The following is a 17,449-nucleotide window of genomic DNA, read 5'->3' on the forward strand; positions in this document are numbered from 1 at the left end:
CAGAGATTTGTTTTTTTAAATTGGCCTGACCCGCAATCATTGTGAGGAAAATGAATGAATGAAATTGGGCTGATTGGAGATTGTCGTACGAAAGATAGTACTTTGTGAAAAATGTAGGTAATTTTTTTTTGTACTGTATTCACGTAACATCAGCCGAGCGACAGATTGTTGATTGTTGTTGTGTTTGATTGTTTGATTTTCAGCAGATAAAAATTGTAATTGTGTTGAAAAATATGTAACACTGTATCAGATCCGATCTTGTGAACGAATCTAATAATGTCCGATCTGCCAAAAATAGCCGTATCCGCCGCCAATACCGACACTGGTTATCGGATGGGACCTAAATTAAGACTTTCAATGGAAATAATACATTTTTAAACTTAGTTTCAGGTGAACTTTATTATGCTGCTAATCAACTACCATATTAAACGTATTAATAGTTCAGCCGTTATTTTTGTGCCCTTTTTTTGAAGATTGAATTTTTTTTACCAAACAGATTTATTGAGGTTTATTTTAAAAGTGAAGTGACAGTACTTTGTTCCAGCAGCAGTGTTTTAAAATGAAATATATGAGTGAATTAAAAGCCCCCCCCCCCAAAAAAAACCTCTTCCTTAAGGTGGAGGTGAGCCCTCTGGAGAATGCCATTTATGTGGTGGAGAACAAAACCCAGGAGCTGCGGACTCTGATCAGCCAGTACCAACACAGACAGCATCACGGCAACATCAACCCGCTTAGCATGTCGCTCAACGGAGTCATTGACGCTGCAGTGAACGGAGGCATCGCCAGATACCAAGAGGTAGAGACGGGCCAATGGCTGGTGCATTTAAATATAGTTTGATGGAGTTACCTTATCTTTTGACAACTCTCTGCAGGCATTTTTTGACAAGGATTACATTAGCAGTCACCCGGAGGATGCGGAGAGGATAACACACCTGAAAGACCTCATGCAGGAGCAGGTCAGACTGAGTTTCTGATAGACATTTCACAGCATGCAGATCTAGAGAAATAAAATATTGTTTGTTAGATGTTTCTTGCTTTGTGTAATCATGTGAGAAAAATCAAATATGAAAAGTGTTTGTCTATTAGATTTGAGTGTTTTAGGCTGGAATATTTATATTCTTTAAAAATAGTTAGTGAATTTGTAGCCGTATTTGATTTCTTGTCACAGGTGCATATTCTAGGAATGGGTCTTGCTGTTCATGAGAAGCTGGTCCACCCAGAGATGCGGCCACTACACAAAAAGCTGGTGGACCAATTCCACATGATGAGGACTGGTTTGCACCATGTGAGTTAAGATAGTCCTTTTTGTTCTCTCCCGAAGTTCGCTAGAAAGAGCATTTTCAAATACATTAAAAGAAACTAACACTGGTGTATGCAGGTTACACTTTTGCATGTGAGCAGTGTAAATATTCAGAGCAGTATATTTTTGGGACTCAGCAGGGTGTGCCTGGTGTGGAGCGATTTGGCCCTGCTGGCTGCTCAGGGGTCAACTCTGGCAGAGGCATCCTCTCTTCCCACAATCACATGAGTCCTGAGAGCCTGCGCCTCATGCACAGACACAGGTCAGTCACGCTAACTCAACTGCACAATAATCTGAGAACAAATCTCTCTAGGTTTAAGAACTACAGATTTAGGGGAGTTCTATGACCTCTTTGTAGGCTGGAACGTTTAAACCTTCATGGAGCACTGATTTCCCTTTTTTGGCTGTCATTGAAGGGAAGCTGCGAACAAGTGATTGACAATGATCAATTCTAACTCTCTCTGTTGAAACGGATGAATGAAAAAGACTATTTTGGGGGATGGGGGTTAATCATGTTTTAAGTGTTAATGGGGGCCATAACCAGTGTGTATTTCTGTTTCGGTTCATTTTAATTTTATATTTTAAAAAAATCACTAACATTTTCTCAAGTTAAAATTGTATTTATTGGGATTGGCTGGTGACCATTTCAGAGTATATACCTGCTCATAGTAGGCTGGGATTGGCTCCTGCACCCTTTGCCACCCTTGTGAGGTTAAGCGATATGGAAAATGAATGAATGAATGAATATATTATATAATTGAGACCTGGCATACACTTATGTGGATATCATATTTTGTGTTATCTACACCCCAATTGTATACAAAATGTTATGTTGATGTAGTGCACAGATGTGGATAGCAGGTTTTAATATAGTTAGTTTTTTTCTAAATTACCCATATGAGTCACCTGAAAGATTGGAAGACAAAGGGTATTTCAGAGTTCTTATAGTGGAAGCATTTCTGTCATAAAGGGTGTGTTGAAAGATACAACGCAATTCTCTTTAGAAGAGTATTCAAGTCCAAAAAGTATTCTTAGCAACGTGTCTCCCGCAGTCCTCTGAACCTGCAGAGTTCCATCCGTCACTCGTCGTCCTCGCTGTCGTCTCACACTTCCAGTGAGGCCGGAACAGGAAACCTCGCCATAGTGACTGACGGTCTGTTGGGGGAGCACCCTGAGGACTCCATTCACATGCAGGTAAGCCTTGAATATGAAAAATGGACTGTTAAGATGATTCATTTCTTCAATGTAATAATGTTCTAATACTCTCTCTTCATGTTCCTTCAAATTATCAACTGTATTTTTAATATGTTTAAAAGCCTCTTTTTTTGTTGTTGTATTTTTGTTTTGATTATTATTCGCTGAAAGAGTTCTCTCTCATCTCATGCCGTATTTTGTTTTGCAGCCGAGCCCCTCGTCCTCCAGCCTGAGCTCAATTCGTTCCAACTCTTCCCAAATTATAAACTCGGCTCCTTCCAGCGCCCGAGGTATGTAACGTGAATTTAATGATTGTGCTATCAGCTAGCCTTGCCTGATGTAATGATATGTGCTACAATTTTACTCAGGAGACATTTTGAAAATGAAATACAATTCCCCATTCCATATTTTTAATGCAGTGTAAGCAAGTTGTATACAGTGGTGCTTCAGGATAGGAATGACCCAACTAGAGAGGTCTTTGCGATATGAACTAATTCCGTCTGATTTGTCTTTTTTTCTTCTTCTTTAAGTCGTTTTGCTCAACTTGTGAGAAAACTTAGATAAATGGATGCTGTACACTGGCTGTGAATTGAACTTGTATCTTAAGGTGCCACTCTATCTTTGGGTTATCGCTCCGATCATTTGACCATTAAATGTTGAAGCCATGAGTCCTTTGAAAGGTGTGATTTACATTTTGTATTTACAACCTTTGTCATGATTTCTTACACTGCAGGCTCTCCATCCTTGCCTGATAAGGCCAAGCACAACAGGGAGGTGATGATCCTGCTGCCATCCCATCGTGACAGGGCCAACAATTCCCTGTATTACAACATGGCAGAAAATGGACAGGTAGGAAATAATGTGTCAAGAGCACACTACCTTACCTACTATAACTCTCACAATTCTATTTTTTTTTTCATTTTTGTTATTAGTACGTATTAGAATTATTTTTAAACGTTAAGTCCTTCCTCCGGCAAGTTCGATTTAAAGTCGTGTACAAAATAAATAAAAGTGAGGCTTCAATATGTAGGAAAATGATAAATAATTGCCAAATCTATGATAAAACATTCTTCAGAAGTAAACAATTCTAGTTTAAAATTATTTCACAATATGGTACAATGTAGAGAAGTTCATCAACACTGTTTGACACTTGCTTATCAAACATGTTAAGAAGCATGTTACATTTTCAATGTTAACCATTTCATACACATATATAAAAATGTTTATCACAGTAAAGGGTCTGAACACTGTCATGCATAACAAATGCTGGGTTTAAGTATGACACTTTTAAGTCATCACTTTTATTGCCGAAAAGAAAACTTGCCGTGCTGTTGTTAAGTTGGAGGTTTTATTTTATGGAGTACGTATAACACTGAAACTAAGGAAAATAAACAACAACTTTTCTATTCTGTTAAGAGTTTGAAGCTCATATAATATATTGCGTATAATTTTGAAATTTTAGAAATCACAACCACTGGCTTAAAGTCTGTCATTCTATACAGAATAACCACATGCAGCGCGCCTTAGCGCAACAAGTTAGCCCCTGCAAACCGTGCGCAGATCCTCACATGACTCTCCCAGAAAAAGGTGTGGCAAAAATCCAATGGAATATTTGATACAGGCTTTATTTGCAAGCACACTGACACCTTTGTATTCCTGGCAGCGTTTCCAAATATTCCCGGCAGCTGGAATCTGGATGGAGAGAACAGGGAACAAATGTCCTACATGTCAACTTCTACTGGAGGCGTAATTATGCCCCCCGTTCCTCCCCGATCCTTTCCACAAGGTACGCGTCCCATTTACGGCAAATTGTGTGCCATCATGTTTTGGGGGGATTTAGTACCTAAGTTAACGTGCAGTCCTTAATTGGGCCTGATGCTTGGCTTGTATTGCCCCCAAATAGAAAGCAGACACGTTTGCATTTTGAAGAAGTTTTATCATCTGTCATCTTTTTCTTTTTCTCCTAGGACATTTTCTGATGCATTGTGATGCATTCAACCCCCAGAACAGTGAACCGCCACCTGCTCTGCCCGTGCGTTCGCTTCGAAAGGTATTAGTTGACATCAACATGGTGCTTTAATTTGGGCGTGTCTCGAGAGAAAATGAAGCGTGCACGTACCTGTTGAAAAACAGAATATCTCCACTGATGATATTCTGGTAATTTGGGAGCTCAAACACGAGGTCATGTTTCATACGTAAGAAAACTGCTAGATGAAGTATCAACTGCTTTTCCGCGTTCCAGTGTTAGTATATAGTAATTTTACAATAGAGCAGAGTAAAAAAGCATCTATTTGAAGAGATGGCTTTTTTTTTTTACACATTTTTGACAATACATTTTGTCTGCAGTGTGTCTCATGTGTACGACATTTCCACTTCTCAAGGGTTCTTACAGGGTTCTGTCGGGTTTTCTCTTAAACTGCTTTTTATATCACTGAAAAAAAGTTCCATTGTATGGTTGGAAATTGTTCTTCATTGCCATAAGCTTGACAGGTGCCCATTTGTCATCATCCCTTGCACTTGATCGAAGAGTATTAAAAAACACAGCCAACACAGTTTTCATCAAAAGCAGAAAAAAACTCCCAATCTAAAAGTCCTAAAAAATAAATCAAACAAAATACCAAGACTTCTGAAGTCAGTGTTTGTCACAACATCATTTCAAAAGAGTTGGATTGTTTTCAAAACCCCCGCAACAGCCACTGTTTTGTCTGTCCGTCTGCTTGCAGTCTCCCCTCCACCCGATTCCAGGCTCCCCTACCAGCCCTCAGTCGGCTTTGGGCGGAAGTAACTCCACCTTGTCCGGCAGCGCCAGCAGCGGCGTTTCCTCTCTGAGTGAGAGCAACTTCAGTGGGCAGTACCCGGATCCCGGCCCCATCAGGAACGACGCCTTGGAGCCTCTCCCGAGCCACCTGTGGTCACCTCCTGACGAGTACCTGGCCTCTTCCTACCTGCACATCCACTACGGCACGCCGGAAATGGACTCGGTGGACCCGGTCCGCCCTTTCCACTACCGCGGCCCAGCCTCGCACCCTCACTCGCACCCTCACCCGCACCCGCACCCTCACGGCCACGCTCACCCCGGGCTGGACAGCCACCCGCATGGGCCGGCGCCTCACCATCACCCGCCCTCGCACGGGCCTCATCACATCCCCTATCGCAGGCCTCAGCCCCCGGCCATCCCGCCCAAACCCTACCTGAGAGAGGGCTGCATCCCCGAGGAGGATCTGCAGCCTCAGCCCATCCCGCTGCCCCGGCGGATTTTTCACTCGCCGCACGGCCACAGGGACGAGCAGGGCAAGCACGCCTGGGAGCAGTGCATCAGCGAAGAGCACGAGGAAGCGCAGTGATGACATAAGTCAAGTCAAACAACACTTACGAGGACAGCAAAAGATCTCGATTGTACACACTGGTACAACTTGTCTGTGAGCATGTTTCCCATTCACGAATAATACGACAAGCGTCTTGTGAAATCTAGCGACCGTGATCCCGCCCGCCCGCGCAGCACCGACTCCCGATGCAGCATCAGGTGGTTGTTGTTCACAGTCGAGTGACTTCTCTGCTTTCAACGCTTCATACACAGCATTTGGTTTTTTGATAAATTTGCTACATAATAATGTTTTCCAAGGCTTCAAAGGTCCATCAACACTGTTAAGTGCTCCTTAATAGTGACTCATATTTTCCGCGTTATCAAGGTTGGACCTCAATCTTTGGGACGGGTTATTCTCCATCCGTACCACGTGTACGGAAACCTACGTGAATGTATTCAGATGATCTTAACGTACAGCAAACCTGAGCTTTTGTTTTGTTCAAGTGCTTTTATTTGAGTCTTTGTCGAGGACCTAATAAGAACAGAGGACCGAAATGGCTTCGGGTTGACTGGCTCTCTGGAAGGAATCAACTCCCCAGACTGTCATGTTCTCTGTGCCAAGTTCTCTGTGGATGAAGGCTGGAAGGACTCTTCACTTAACACCTCTCTGGCTCCCTCGCTTTCTTTCTCCCCTCTCCTTTACTGTATTAGATCTCGTTAAGCAGTGAGGGCTAAACCTGCTCAATGACACTCTCAAGCCCACCAGAAAGTGTCAGAATCGCCTACTTGCCTTAAGTGCAGTCACATACAGTTTGACCTCTGATCTGGACTGTAAACTCTTCTTTGTTTTCACTCCTTCCAGGATAAAATAGACCCAAATATTGTTTCCACTACTCCCCCCAAGCCCCCTACTTGCTTATAGATTGTCTCGGTTGTAGGGAGGACATTTCCTATCCCACCTGAAGCTCTTCCTCTTCTGAAGGCATAGGACAAGGGATGTAAAGGTGTAAGAAGAGATGTGTTTCTTTAAAAAAATATTATTATTTTTAATCCCTCGATGTTTGATTTGGCAGGTGGAGGCTTCGTATCATTGTAGATCACGTTTTCAGCTGACTAGACATCTATTTTTGTATGTGAGATCATTAGTGGTGTGAGCTTATTCACAAAAGGGCCCTCGTACTGCACGTGTTTCTGTACTTTGTATGGAAATAAGCCTGAGGTTAACGATAGGCCTAAACACTATTTGAGTGTTAATTTCGGAAAAGTACACAATGAGTTGATACTCAAACTAGAGGAACAATTACAAGTTTCCTGTGTAAATTCTGTTAATGTACATACCGCTGTATTGTGAGCTATTTTTGAGAATTATTGCAGACTCCAGCCCCAAATTTTATTGTTGTTTTGTGTACATATATGTACCCCAGAGATCAATGTCATTGATAATTATCTATAATCAGTGTTTGAAAAAGGAAGAATTCATTAGACTATGGCTGTCTCCACCGTTCTTGACATTGAGTCTCATATAAATAATTTATACACTTTTCAATGTGCTTTCCTGTACATATGGTGTTAGCATGATCGGACCGTGTTTGGTTGTAAAAGTGGTTTTCCTACTCCCATAACTGCTGTGGTATGGAATTCATTAAACAATACCAAACAATAAAGACAATCTTTTATCAGCATCATTACCTGGCCCACCCTCCCCCTTTGTTTTGCACGGTTAACAGGAGTGACATGGCCTCAACAGTAGAGGGCAGTATTAGATAAAAGGTAGTTATTGTCCAAATAGTTTTGAGCAATCGCACACTGGTCCACACTCAGCGCACAAGAAAGCCTATCCCGCGCAATGAACGCACTGCAAGTGAATTATATGAATAAAAAAATATTAATATATATATATATATATATATATATATATATATATAAATATATATATATATATATATATATATATATATATATATATATATATATATATATATTCTGTATCATTTTGCTTTAACTGAGTGTGAGATCTCCAGCCAATCATTGGATGCGATACAATTACGCTACGCAGCCAATCACGACATTGACAGTACTTGCGCATGATGCTAAAGCTAACCTGCTAAAGTGAATGTGATACGTTGACTCCCCAAACTAGAGTAAAAAAAAGAACTGCATCTTTGAAGTTGTAATGGCTGTCAAAGTATGTGCAAATAGAAGAACACGCAGTGAAACTGGGAGAAATCTTTAGTTTTTTGCGTGAGGAACATCTGTTCTGCAAAACATGCAACAAAGGTAAAGTTGGGAGCGAGTTTTCTGATGGTAGAATATGGACTGAATGGAGACTGGACTACTTTAAGTGACACATTCAGCAGGTAAAATTTAAGTCTGATTTGTGCAAATTGTAGTGACATTTATTAAGATGTTTTATGAATGGATATTAATAATCAAATGTAATTATGACTAAATCATTTATGGGTAGTAGAAATACACCTGGTGACAGCAGTTGTGATACTGGTGTGTGGCGAGCACTTCTGATGTCGCTCACACTGGTCCTCAGTGTGCTCGGGGGGGTTGTCGGTATCCCCAGACATGAAAAATTAGAAGGGACATTGGTTTTGAGGTGCTGAAATGGTGGGTAATATGCATAAAATGGCTGTAATTCATATCCATTTAGATTAGATTAGGTTATTTTAAGAGAAGAATCATTTTAACTACAAGTGACTGTAATCCACACACATGACTCAAAGTTCTGCTCTTTGAGTTTGAATTTTCTGTTGTGCTTTAGAAAGGCAAGTTAAAGGATGCAAAACTTGTCAGGAAAAAAAGACTTTTAATACATAAAACAATGCTAATAAATAAAGATTAAACAAGTGCACAATCAAAATAAAATCCAACAGACTGAACATAACATAGAACAGTCAAGTACGTACAGTACAATAAAAACAAAATCGCCCCAGACATTTACAAATTTTCTTAAAAACTTCCAGAGGCAAACATAGACATTGTATAAAAGCATCATACAGGAGCGCATTTTGTCGTTTGAGTATAATTTACAAATTATGGAAGGATAAATACTTATGGCTGACCTCCAACGTGAGACACACGTGTGAAACTGGGTTTCAACATGTGTGTCTCAGATGAGCTTCAAGCCCTTGTACATGTTCTCAAAGATCAGTAGTAACAGTGAAGTGACAATAACGGCAGCCCACCAATTGACATAAAACTCACATTTGATTTATATCTGTAAATGATTTTGAAAAGCTTTCCTCCATTGGTCTCGTCGCTGTTGGTGCATCGCAGAATCAAAGTCAAGAGCACGTCTGCCGAGGGATATGGCTACATCAGGCGTTTGCGGGAAGAACACGGAGAGGAGCGTCTGTTCTTCGGCCGGCCGTCATCATCAGTAGGGAGCAAACTTCTGTCTCTCTGGCTTTTTGATGCAATTGGCCGAGGAGATTTTAGCGGTGTAGGCCGCAAGAGTGGTGTGGGAGGGGGCCGCCGTCACGGCCACGCCGGGGGCGGGGCTGGACAGAGTCAGAAAGGGGACGGACTTCATCCCCAGCAGGCCCGAAAGGGGCACGGCGCCGTACGGGGCACCCAGCATGTGAGCTGGGGTCAAAGCTCCCACCGTGGCCAGTGCTTGAGAGGGGGAAGCGGCCGGGGACGCCTGTTGGGTGAAGGCCATGTTGAGCTCGACGGGAGTCGCCATGGTGGAAGCCTGCGCTGTGGATTTGGCCGTTTCTAAGCTGCCAGACGTGGAGAAAGTGCAGGGGATGAAGATTAGCCAATTGAATTTGTATTTGCTGAAGGCCCGTGGAAAAAAATAGAGTTGTGAAAGGGTCTTCTTCAGAAATAAACTTGTAAAATGTCCATGGATTATGTCCGTTTATTCAGAATAAAGGGAAAAAATAAATGGGTTCTGACAAACAAAGTATACCGTCTCTTTCCTCTCCAAAAAAGATGAGATGCTTCATAAAAATAGGTCTTATATTTTGAATTCTAAGCAGGCATATGGGTGGGCGGGTTGTTGGTCCTGGCAAATTTTGCTCTCTGCGTTCATTTCAAGCTAAGGGAATTCTCTAATTTTTTTCCCCGTGCTTTATCAAAGTGAAAGAGAAGCGTGTGCGAGTGCCAGCATCACCCCATCAGTGTTCATTAGTTGGTCGGGAAATTGCGTTTATTATCCTGCCAGAAAAACACACACGAATTTCTTTCATCGTGTTTCTTTTTCCCAAAAAGGCGATCGGGATCTAGAAAGTCAGGTTTTATTAATAACACGTTTTTTTTTAAAAACTTTCTTTGCTAGAGAAAAGCCATTAGACGACGGTCATTCTCATTAGTTGACTGGCTGATTCGCGTGTGTGTGTGTGTGTGCGAGCCACATGGTAAATATTTCATTCCATCAAAACACTCCTACCTAATGTAAGCTGCAATGCTTTTGCTCTTTCCCTGGGGTTCAATTGCATGTCAGGCTAGGACACAGCTCATTATCACTTATGGCTACACCATGGCTTTTGACCCTTTTAAAGGGATAGCCCCCCCTGCACCCCCAGGCCCACCCTGTAATTCATTAGGCTACGCATTGACCCTTACCAGGAGGTAATGAGGTACTGGGCCAAGTTGATGCTGACTGGTGATCCTGTGATGGTGACATGGCGGTCACTTGTCCCATCCAGCTGGCTGCCAATCTTGATCTGGGCCCCTGACACCTGCCTAATCTCGTTGATCTTTGTGCCCTGACGGCCAATGATGGAGCCGATCAGCTAGCGGAAAAGAGAACGGAGGTAAGACAGAAGTGAGTACTAGAAAGAATGAATGAATAAAGCAAGCTATCTTTGTTTGGTCGATGGAATGACAGCAAAAGTGTGTTTTGGGACCGCTTGTGTTCATATGTTCAGTGATCACAGCATTATTACAAGCTACTCATTAGCCTGTCAATGGCCTTTCCTCTCCCTTTATTTGTTTAACTTCATCATGTGGCCAACTGACAACTCGAAGTTGCACTCATATTTAAATATTTTGCTGGCGAGTCAAAGAAAACGGATGGCCCATATGTTGTAGTACAACTCAAAGTGGGTCACTCGTATCTCAAGGCGGCACTGAATAGTTTTGGGGTCTACGATGGAGTACATTTATCACACAAAACACAAAATTAGAACATGTCCCAAATAAATATGTGACGCATCTTAGGTGGACCAAGGGGACCCACTACAATAAATCCAACATATCTTAGTAGAAAACTATAATCATAAATCATATGGCAGACATAAAGAAAAGCACTTTGAGTATTGCAATAACATTGTTTGAAGTGAGTTGCTCATCCAACCATCCATCTATCATGCATGTCAAAAGCATTTTTTTGCTCTCCTGGGGCCTGCCTTAATTGTCTCTGAGTGTGCACGGGCAAAAGAGAAGACAGAAGGCACATTTGCCTCTCATTAATCTGAGTGGCTAAAAGGTTATTGATTTCTCCGAGTGGCCGCGACTTCCCAAACAAATCTCTTCCAAAACGCACACCAGCGAGACGCATCTCCTCACTAATGGAAAACATGATGGAAAAACAACTCCAATATCTATCAGACATTGCCCTCAGCTGGGAAAGACAACTGGAGACTGGAATTGCGGAAGCTTCCAAAATACATGCGTGCGTGCGCTGCGATTCACCCAAAGCGGAGCCCGGCTTATTACCAACAATAGATATTCAACAGAGGGCGTGTATCAGCTCAAGTGCAGGGTGTCAGGCTCGCTGGCAGATATATAGCAGAATGGGGGGGGTTGGTGAGAAGGCGAGTGGGTAGACAGTGATGAAGCACTTGTAGTATGTGTGTGCGTGTCACGGCTTAGTGGCGGCTGACGCATCGGCCCAAATACACAAACGTACGCGCCGCCCATGCCGCTCTTGTTCCTGCGTTTGGCATTCCTTTCCTGGGAGGTAAGTAGCCTGTTGGGCAAAGGCTGATTTGTCACACAGCGGCCCGCTCTCTCTGTCTGGCTATTCTTAACTCGGGTGGCGGCGGCACTCGGAACAGCCTGCCTAAAAAGAGTAACTCTGGAGACAATGGCCGGCACGGAGCCTCAATCACAGATAACACCTCCACCCAACTGTGATTCCCACAATCTCCTCTGGCCTTTCACTGCAGCTGTCAGTGGATGCCAGCTGTCACCAAGTTTGTTGCATTTGACAGCAGCTTTCCTTCCAAAAGCCTGTAGGAAAAAGCTCAATATGCTTGCCGCTACATGCCACGTGCCATTCACTTCCTGCTGAGCTAGTCATCGGAGGGGATGCAGGAAAGGGGATGCAATGGGTAGTGCGCAGCCATTTCTCTTCGGGCAAACTCTTTGTGGAGCTTAAGTACGCTATCCTATTCGCCGTGTGTAAGCACTTTCTCAGTACATCACAGGGAGACTGCGCCTCTGTGTTCATTGCACCTATGGGGGCGGGTGGCTCGGGGGCTCGGGGGCTCAATCGTGCCTGTAAGTCCTCTTTTATGGAACAATGGCTGAAGCTTACAGCTGTCCCCGTCACATATAGAACTGGTATACCTCATTCAACTGATGCATTGTACCACTTACTCTGGGATTTCCCTACAGAAAAACAAGCCTTTTGAGCATTTTAGAAATGTGGCTCAAGGTCCGAAGGCGTGTACACGCGGCATAGTATGTAATCAGGATTCATCTATTTTACGCTTACTTTTCCTCTTGTTCTCTAAACACTTTAGACCAGGGGTGTCAGACTCGGGTTTGTTCGCAGGCCGCGTTAACGTCAACTCGATTTCATGTGGGCCGGACCATTTTAGATAAACTTAGATAGACTTTTTATAAATGGATTAAAAGAACTGGATTAAAATCACTGAATATTCAGTTTTTTATAAATCTAAAACAATGTTTATTTTAGCTTTTTTAAAATATATTTTTAGATTTTACAAGATGATTTTTGAACTAAAAACACAGAAAAATGGATTAAAATTTACAATTATTGATTTAAAAGGGGGAAAATCAGGAAATGTAATATACATCTATACTCTTCATTTTAATTTGATCCTAAAACAGAAAGTTGGCACTCCTGATTTACTTTCCCGGGCCACACAAAATGATGCAGCGGTCCAGATTCGGCCCCCGGGCCGCCACTTTGACACATGTGCTTTAGACACTGGGCAAAATTTGTTTTTATTTGCTGACAAAGTGGAAGGGTTGACAGTACAGACCTAAGGGAGAACTATAAGTGGCAATATTTCTAAAACAGCACAAGCATTAACTACTGCATGGACAAATTATGTTTTTTAAATTGTTTTTATTACATTCCTAGGGGAAGACATAATGAAAAAAAATATAAAGGATTTTAAGTAAAATGAATGATTTAATACTGCATCCATTGAGGGGGAAGACCAATAATTGTAACAAATACATTAAAACTCAAATTGAAAAAGCCATGAGTAGTCAAAATATTAATCATTCTAAAAAGATTAGAATTAAATGAATTAATGTGAAAATGGACTGGACGTCTATTGCTGGTCATTCGTGTTTTCGATATCATTTTCCTTTCTTTTACCAACGACCACAACACACATTCTGTGGTGGTGAATGAATTAAGATAATGATAACTTTTGAATAGATGTCTACTGTTGAGACCACTGAGCCTGAAAGGGTTAAATGTAAAATTTTCACTCTAATGGGGGCCCCTAAGGACGATTATGCAGGCAAGATTTCGATGCAGCGTCGCTGCTCGAGTAGAAAGAAATTAAATGTCATAAAGCGCAAATGTGTGTTAACAACGGACACATTTGAATAAAATGACAAAGTTAACAAGCACTGGAGAATAAAATGAGATTACATTTAAAAAAATAAATCATACATTTTAGAGATTTTTCAAGTATCTGATTTGTGATCTATAAACAATAACATTTAGACACAAAAGCAAATAATCCATAATTCTTCATTTTTAAACCTCCCCACTGACCTCCCAGTTTGCATCTGCTAAAAAGTAAACTCTTGCCCTTTGAAGCTACTTATTTGTGACCCAATTTTCAAAGCCTTATTTTCTCAGTGAGATGGTTTGAGCTTGCGGCAGAGGAAAATCAGTGAAGGAGGTGGCAACACAATGTCAGGATTGATCCTTTCATGGGATTAAGAGAAATGTAAAGAAACCAAGCAGGCTCCACCTTTAATCTTTTTGCAATATTCTGTTGCAAAAATCAGAGTTTCCTTCTCACGCTGCTATTTCAATAGGTTGGGATTACATTAGGAACTGCTTACATTATTACGTAATTACGTATTGTTATTTTATTTTATTTTTTTAATCATTACTATTATTTAGAATAAATGATGCTGAGTTGAATCAAAGGGTACTGATTTGTGCATTTATATTGGCTACCCATGGAGGGAAAGGATATTTATCTGCTTCCTTATTGGCTGTTTTGAGAGCAGACAGTTTCTAAGTAGGTCAGGGAACATGAGAGGATTTACACAGCACTCGCGGGAGCCAGTGGAAGGCACTGCAATGCAGCCCACACAATCAGGCAAAAGGACCCCTAGCAGTTGAAATCCCTTTAACCTTGGGTTAGGATGAGGTTCAAATAATGAGTATAATTAGCAAAGAAGCTCTCGTCATTTTCTTAAAGTCACACCAGTCAGTAGGGAGCAGTAGAGAGAGGGTTTAATCAGCGGGTAGGAAAAGAATAAGGTTTGCTTACATCATTGGGGATAAGCAGCTCCTGAGATGTCTGCGCATTGGCTTCCATCCCTGGCGAGAGAATGCACAAGCATCATTTCAACTATACCGGCACATGACACATTTAGTTGCATATTCTCAATTTGCACAGAAGTTAAACACATTTTAAAAAAGGATGAATTTTGGGACGGCGTCTATACAAGATGAAGTACATTTCATAGTTTCAGTACACGTTTTAACGCTGAATTTTGTTCTGGCCAGCCAATCGCAGGGCACAAGGAGACAAACAACCATTCATGCGCACACTCATACCTAGGGGCAATTTAGAGTGTCCAATCAGCCTACCATGCATGTCTTTGGAATGTGGGAGCAAACCGGAGGACCCGGAGAAAACCCACTCAGGCCCAGAGAGAACATGCAAACTCCACACAGGTGGACCAACTTGGATTTGAACCCAGGACCCCAGAGGTGTGAGGCCGACACGCTAACCACTCAGCCGCCGGGCCACCCATCCTGCCTGCCTAATTGTAATATTTTATTTCATCTAACTCTTTGTCTCATATGTATAGATTTCTTTATTAATATTTACCCAATTCATTGGAAGGAAATTATGAAAACAAAAGACAATTGTTAGGCATTTCTTTGGCCATACCGGGGATGATAGTGGACGCGGGCTGGGCCACTTGGTTGAGGCCTTGCTGCATTGACAGATGATGGAGTTTGGCCAACTGTGAATCAAGTACAAAGGCCAATGTAATGACGCACACTTAAGTGGTAGTTTCTATTCAGAGTATTGTATGCACTCACCTCTGAGTGTGGAATGCCATATTGGTTTTGCAAAGTGTAGGCCTGCAAGAGAGCATCCTGCATTAAATAGATTGCGGCAATAAAAGACAGCAGGCTCACAATGACTGCGCACTCTCTTACTGGAAGAGCTTCAGTTTTCAACACACCAACCACAACACATGCATTTGGTACCTGAGATTTGTAAACTTTTCATTATATGTCTGTGACAAAAATCACAAAAAATGTATTCATAATCTTCTTTTCTGCCGGGACGCCCGGCTTCAGATGTTTTAGTCCAGCTTCATTTAACATTCTTTCTCAAACTGGCCTATTTTTAAAGATTTCCATTGTGATGTTTAACATCTCTTGTTTGGTAGTGAAGATGTACAAATAGAAAGGTGCAAAAATAACTTGCATGAATTATTTTCTTGTTGTTTTCATTACATTGCCAGTAAAGGTGATCATGGTTGCAACACCCAAAAACTTCTGGGTTCAATCCTCTTTTCAACAATCCAGATCTAGCCTTCCATTTGTTACTCCAATTTGGAATAGACGACAAAGAAGTGTTGATTCCACAAAGAACAATCTTGATTCTGCATTCGCACTCAATCATCAGCAAATACGAATTATAAAGATGAGGTCATTTCTTTTCAAAAAGAATATTTCCTCATTCATGCAGTTTCATGCTTAAATCCAATGGGCCATTTTATCTTGCTGCACACACCTCTTCCACCAGAGGCAACAGAATCCATTAAAAGTATGCATGCACACCCTATTCTCTTTGCTAAATTTGGATTGTACTCTGTCATCCATGTCATGCATGTATGTGATATAAACTTGGATTATTGAAGTCTGTATTGTTTGACGCTATCCATCACCCCCCGCTCGGCACCTCCCCACTCTCCCGTGTAATTAGTGAGGCTGGTGTCCATGCAGCCTCGCATCAATATATTTCTGGTCAGAGCAGACGGCACTCAGCTTAACTCAATTCTGCCTGACGCCAGCAGTCTGCCCACTATCAAGGGTCCATCCATGCTCATAAAGTGGAGATAAGAGCTCGCCCTTAAAATGCATCATTCATGCGGCCTTCATACCCAAAAGTAGAAAATAAAAACAAGTATTACAGCAATAAACTTGCTCTCTATTGCCCGAGGAGGATCGTAGTAAGCTGCGACATTTGCAACTTTTTTTTTCAACAATTTAACTTTATGGAGAGAATCCATTATCCAATTATTGCTAAATAGTTTTACCTTTTCAATCAGTATTTTGGTTGAGAAGAAAACTCGACCTTCACTCCATGATTTTGGATTACAGTAAATTTTGAACTCTACTGGCATGTATCTATCTAACATAAATTAATAACATCATATTTTATTACACAGAGTACCTACTCAAATAATTCTTCACAGGACTCACGTCATACTATTCTTATTTTTTTCTATATTCCACATTTCCTGTTTCCTTTTTTTTGGTTCAGAACCAAATTATCGGCATCCACATAGAATCTATATTTGTTGCTGTCACAGAATATGAATATTTCTCTGCCGGCTCCATGAAAAGCAATGCCAGACAAAAAAAACAAAAAAAAGATTTGGCGTCCCATTTCAGGAGGGGTTATAGCTCTTATGACAGACTGGAACAATAGCTGCAGCTTCCATTCAGCTGTTGTTTTTAATGCCGCATGCCAGAGGATGGACTGTTTAAATTTGGACCAGCTACCCGAGCTTCTCCACAGGCCCCAACATTTGTAGAGGTGGGCTTATTTTGCAAAAGATTGTTTAATATTGATACAACAAGAATTATTCTTAGACTTCACAGGAATGACATTACATACCTGCTGCAGGTCAAGGCCACCTTGGGTGACAGAGTAGAGAGGGTGAGGTGAGAAATCTGATGCTTCAAACACCTTGAAATACATGAGGGAACCAAGAGGAGAATTAACATTTGTAATTTCCGGTACTCTTATTCTTATTGTCTATTGGGAAAAATAATTTGAAATAAATGTTTTTGGTTCAGTCTAAAAGTCACATTTTTGGAGGGCAATTTTTTGGTTTATCTGAAACCAAGAACAAACATTGTTAATTTAAAAACAGGAAAATGAAGAACAACAGGCAAAATAGGCATCTACTAACATGGCGTTTTTTGTTTTTTTAATTTTTTTTAGATAACTCTAGCTTAAAATAACAACATAACAGGCTGTTAGTGGACAGAG

General features: G+C 41.3%; 2 protein-coding genes across 4 annotated transcripts in view; one reads left to right on the forward strand and one right to left on the reverse strand.

Annotated features, from left to right (window-relative positions):
- The window catches only part of LOC144079219 (dedicator of cytokinesis protein 3-like), a 40,685-nt gene extending 33,202 nt beyond the window's left edge, over nucleotides 1-7,483 (forward strand). The window contains exons 44-54 of one of the 3 annotated variants that reach the window (XM_077607877.1): nucleotides 617-796; nucleotides 873-956; nucleotides 1,169-1,285; nucleotides 1,441-1,562; nucleotides 2,353-2,494; nucleotides 2,703-2,784; nucleotides 3,228-3,343; nucleotides 3,997-4,081; nucleotides 4,158-4,280; nucleotides 4,462-4,544; nucleotides 5,218-7,483. In XM_077607877.1, coding sequence (XP_077464003.1) covers nucleotides 617-796; nucleotides 873-956; nucleotides 1,169-1,285; nucleotides 1,441-1,562; nucleotides 2,353-2,494; nucleotides 2,703-2,784; nucleotides 3,228-3,343; nucleotides 3,997-4,081; nucleotides 4,158-4,280; nucleotides 4,462-4,544; nucleotides 5,218-5,838 — 1,755 coding nt within the window. In that variant the 3' untranslated portion in view covers nucleotides 5,839-7,483. Of the gene's footprint in view, nucleotides 1-616; nucleotides 797-872; nucleotides 957-1,168; nucleotides 1,286-1,419; nucleotides 1,563-2,352; nucleotides 2,495-2,702; nucleotides 2,785-3,227; nucleotides 3,344-3,996; nucleotides 4,082-4,157; nucleotides 4,281-4,461; nucleotides 4,545-5,217 lie in introns of all 3 variants that reach the window. The other 2 variants (XM_077607862.1, XM_077607869.1) reach the window with 2 other exon arrangements.
- A 1,103-nt stretch (nucleotides 7,484-8,586) lies between these two features.
- The window catches only part of pcbp4 (poly(rC) binding protein 4), a 33,918-nt gene continuing 25,055 nt past the window's right edge, over nucleotides 8,587-17,449 (reverse strand). The window contains exons 9-14 of the mRNA XM_077607927.1: nucleotides 17,072-17,143; nucleotides 15,259-15,300; nucleotides 15,104-15,179; nucleotides 14,474-14,523; nucleotides 10,377-10,546; nucleotides 8,587-9,529 (exon numbers count right to left, since the gene is read on the reverse strand). Coding sequence (XP_077464053.1) covers nucleotides 9,184-9,529; nucleotides 10,377-10,546; nucleotides 14,474-14,523; nucleotides 15,104-15,179; nucleotides 15,259-15,300; nucleotides 17,072-17,143 — 756 coding nt within the window. The 3' untranslated portion in view covers nucleotides 8,587-9,183. The remainder of the gene's footprint in view (nucleotides 9,530-10,376; nucleotides 10,547-14,473; nucleotides 14,524-15,103; nucleotides 15,180-15,258; nucleotides 15,301-17,071; nucleotides 17,144-17,449) is intronic.

This window comes from Stigmatopora argus, chromosome 1, assembly GCF_051989625.1.
Source record: "Stigmatopora argus isolate UIUO_Sarg chromosome 1, RoL_Sarg_1.0, whole genome shotgun sequence".
Lineage (NCBI taxonomy): Eukaryota > Metazoa > Chordata > Actinopteri > Syngnathiformes > Syngnathidae > Stigmatopora > Stigmatopora argus.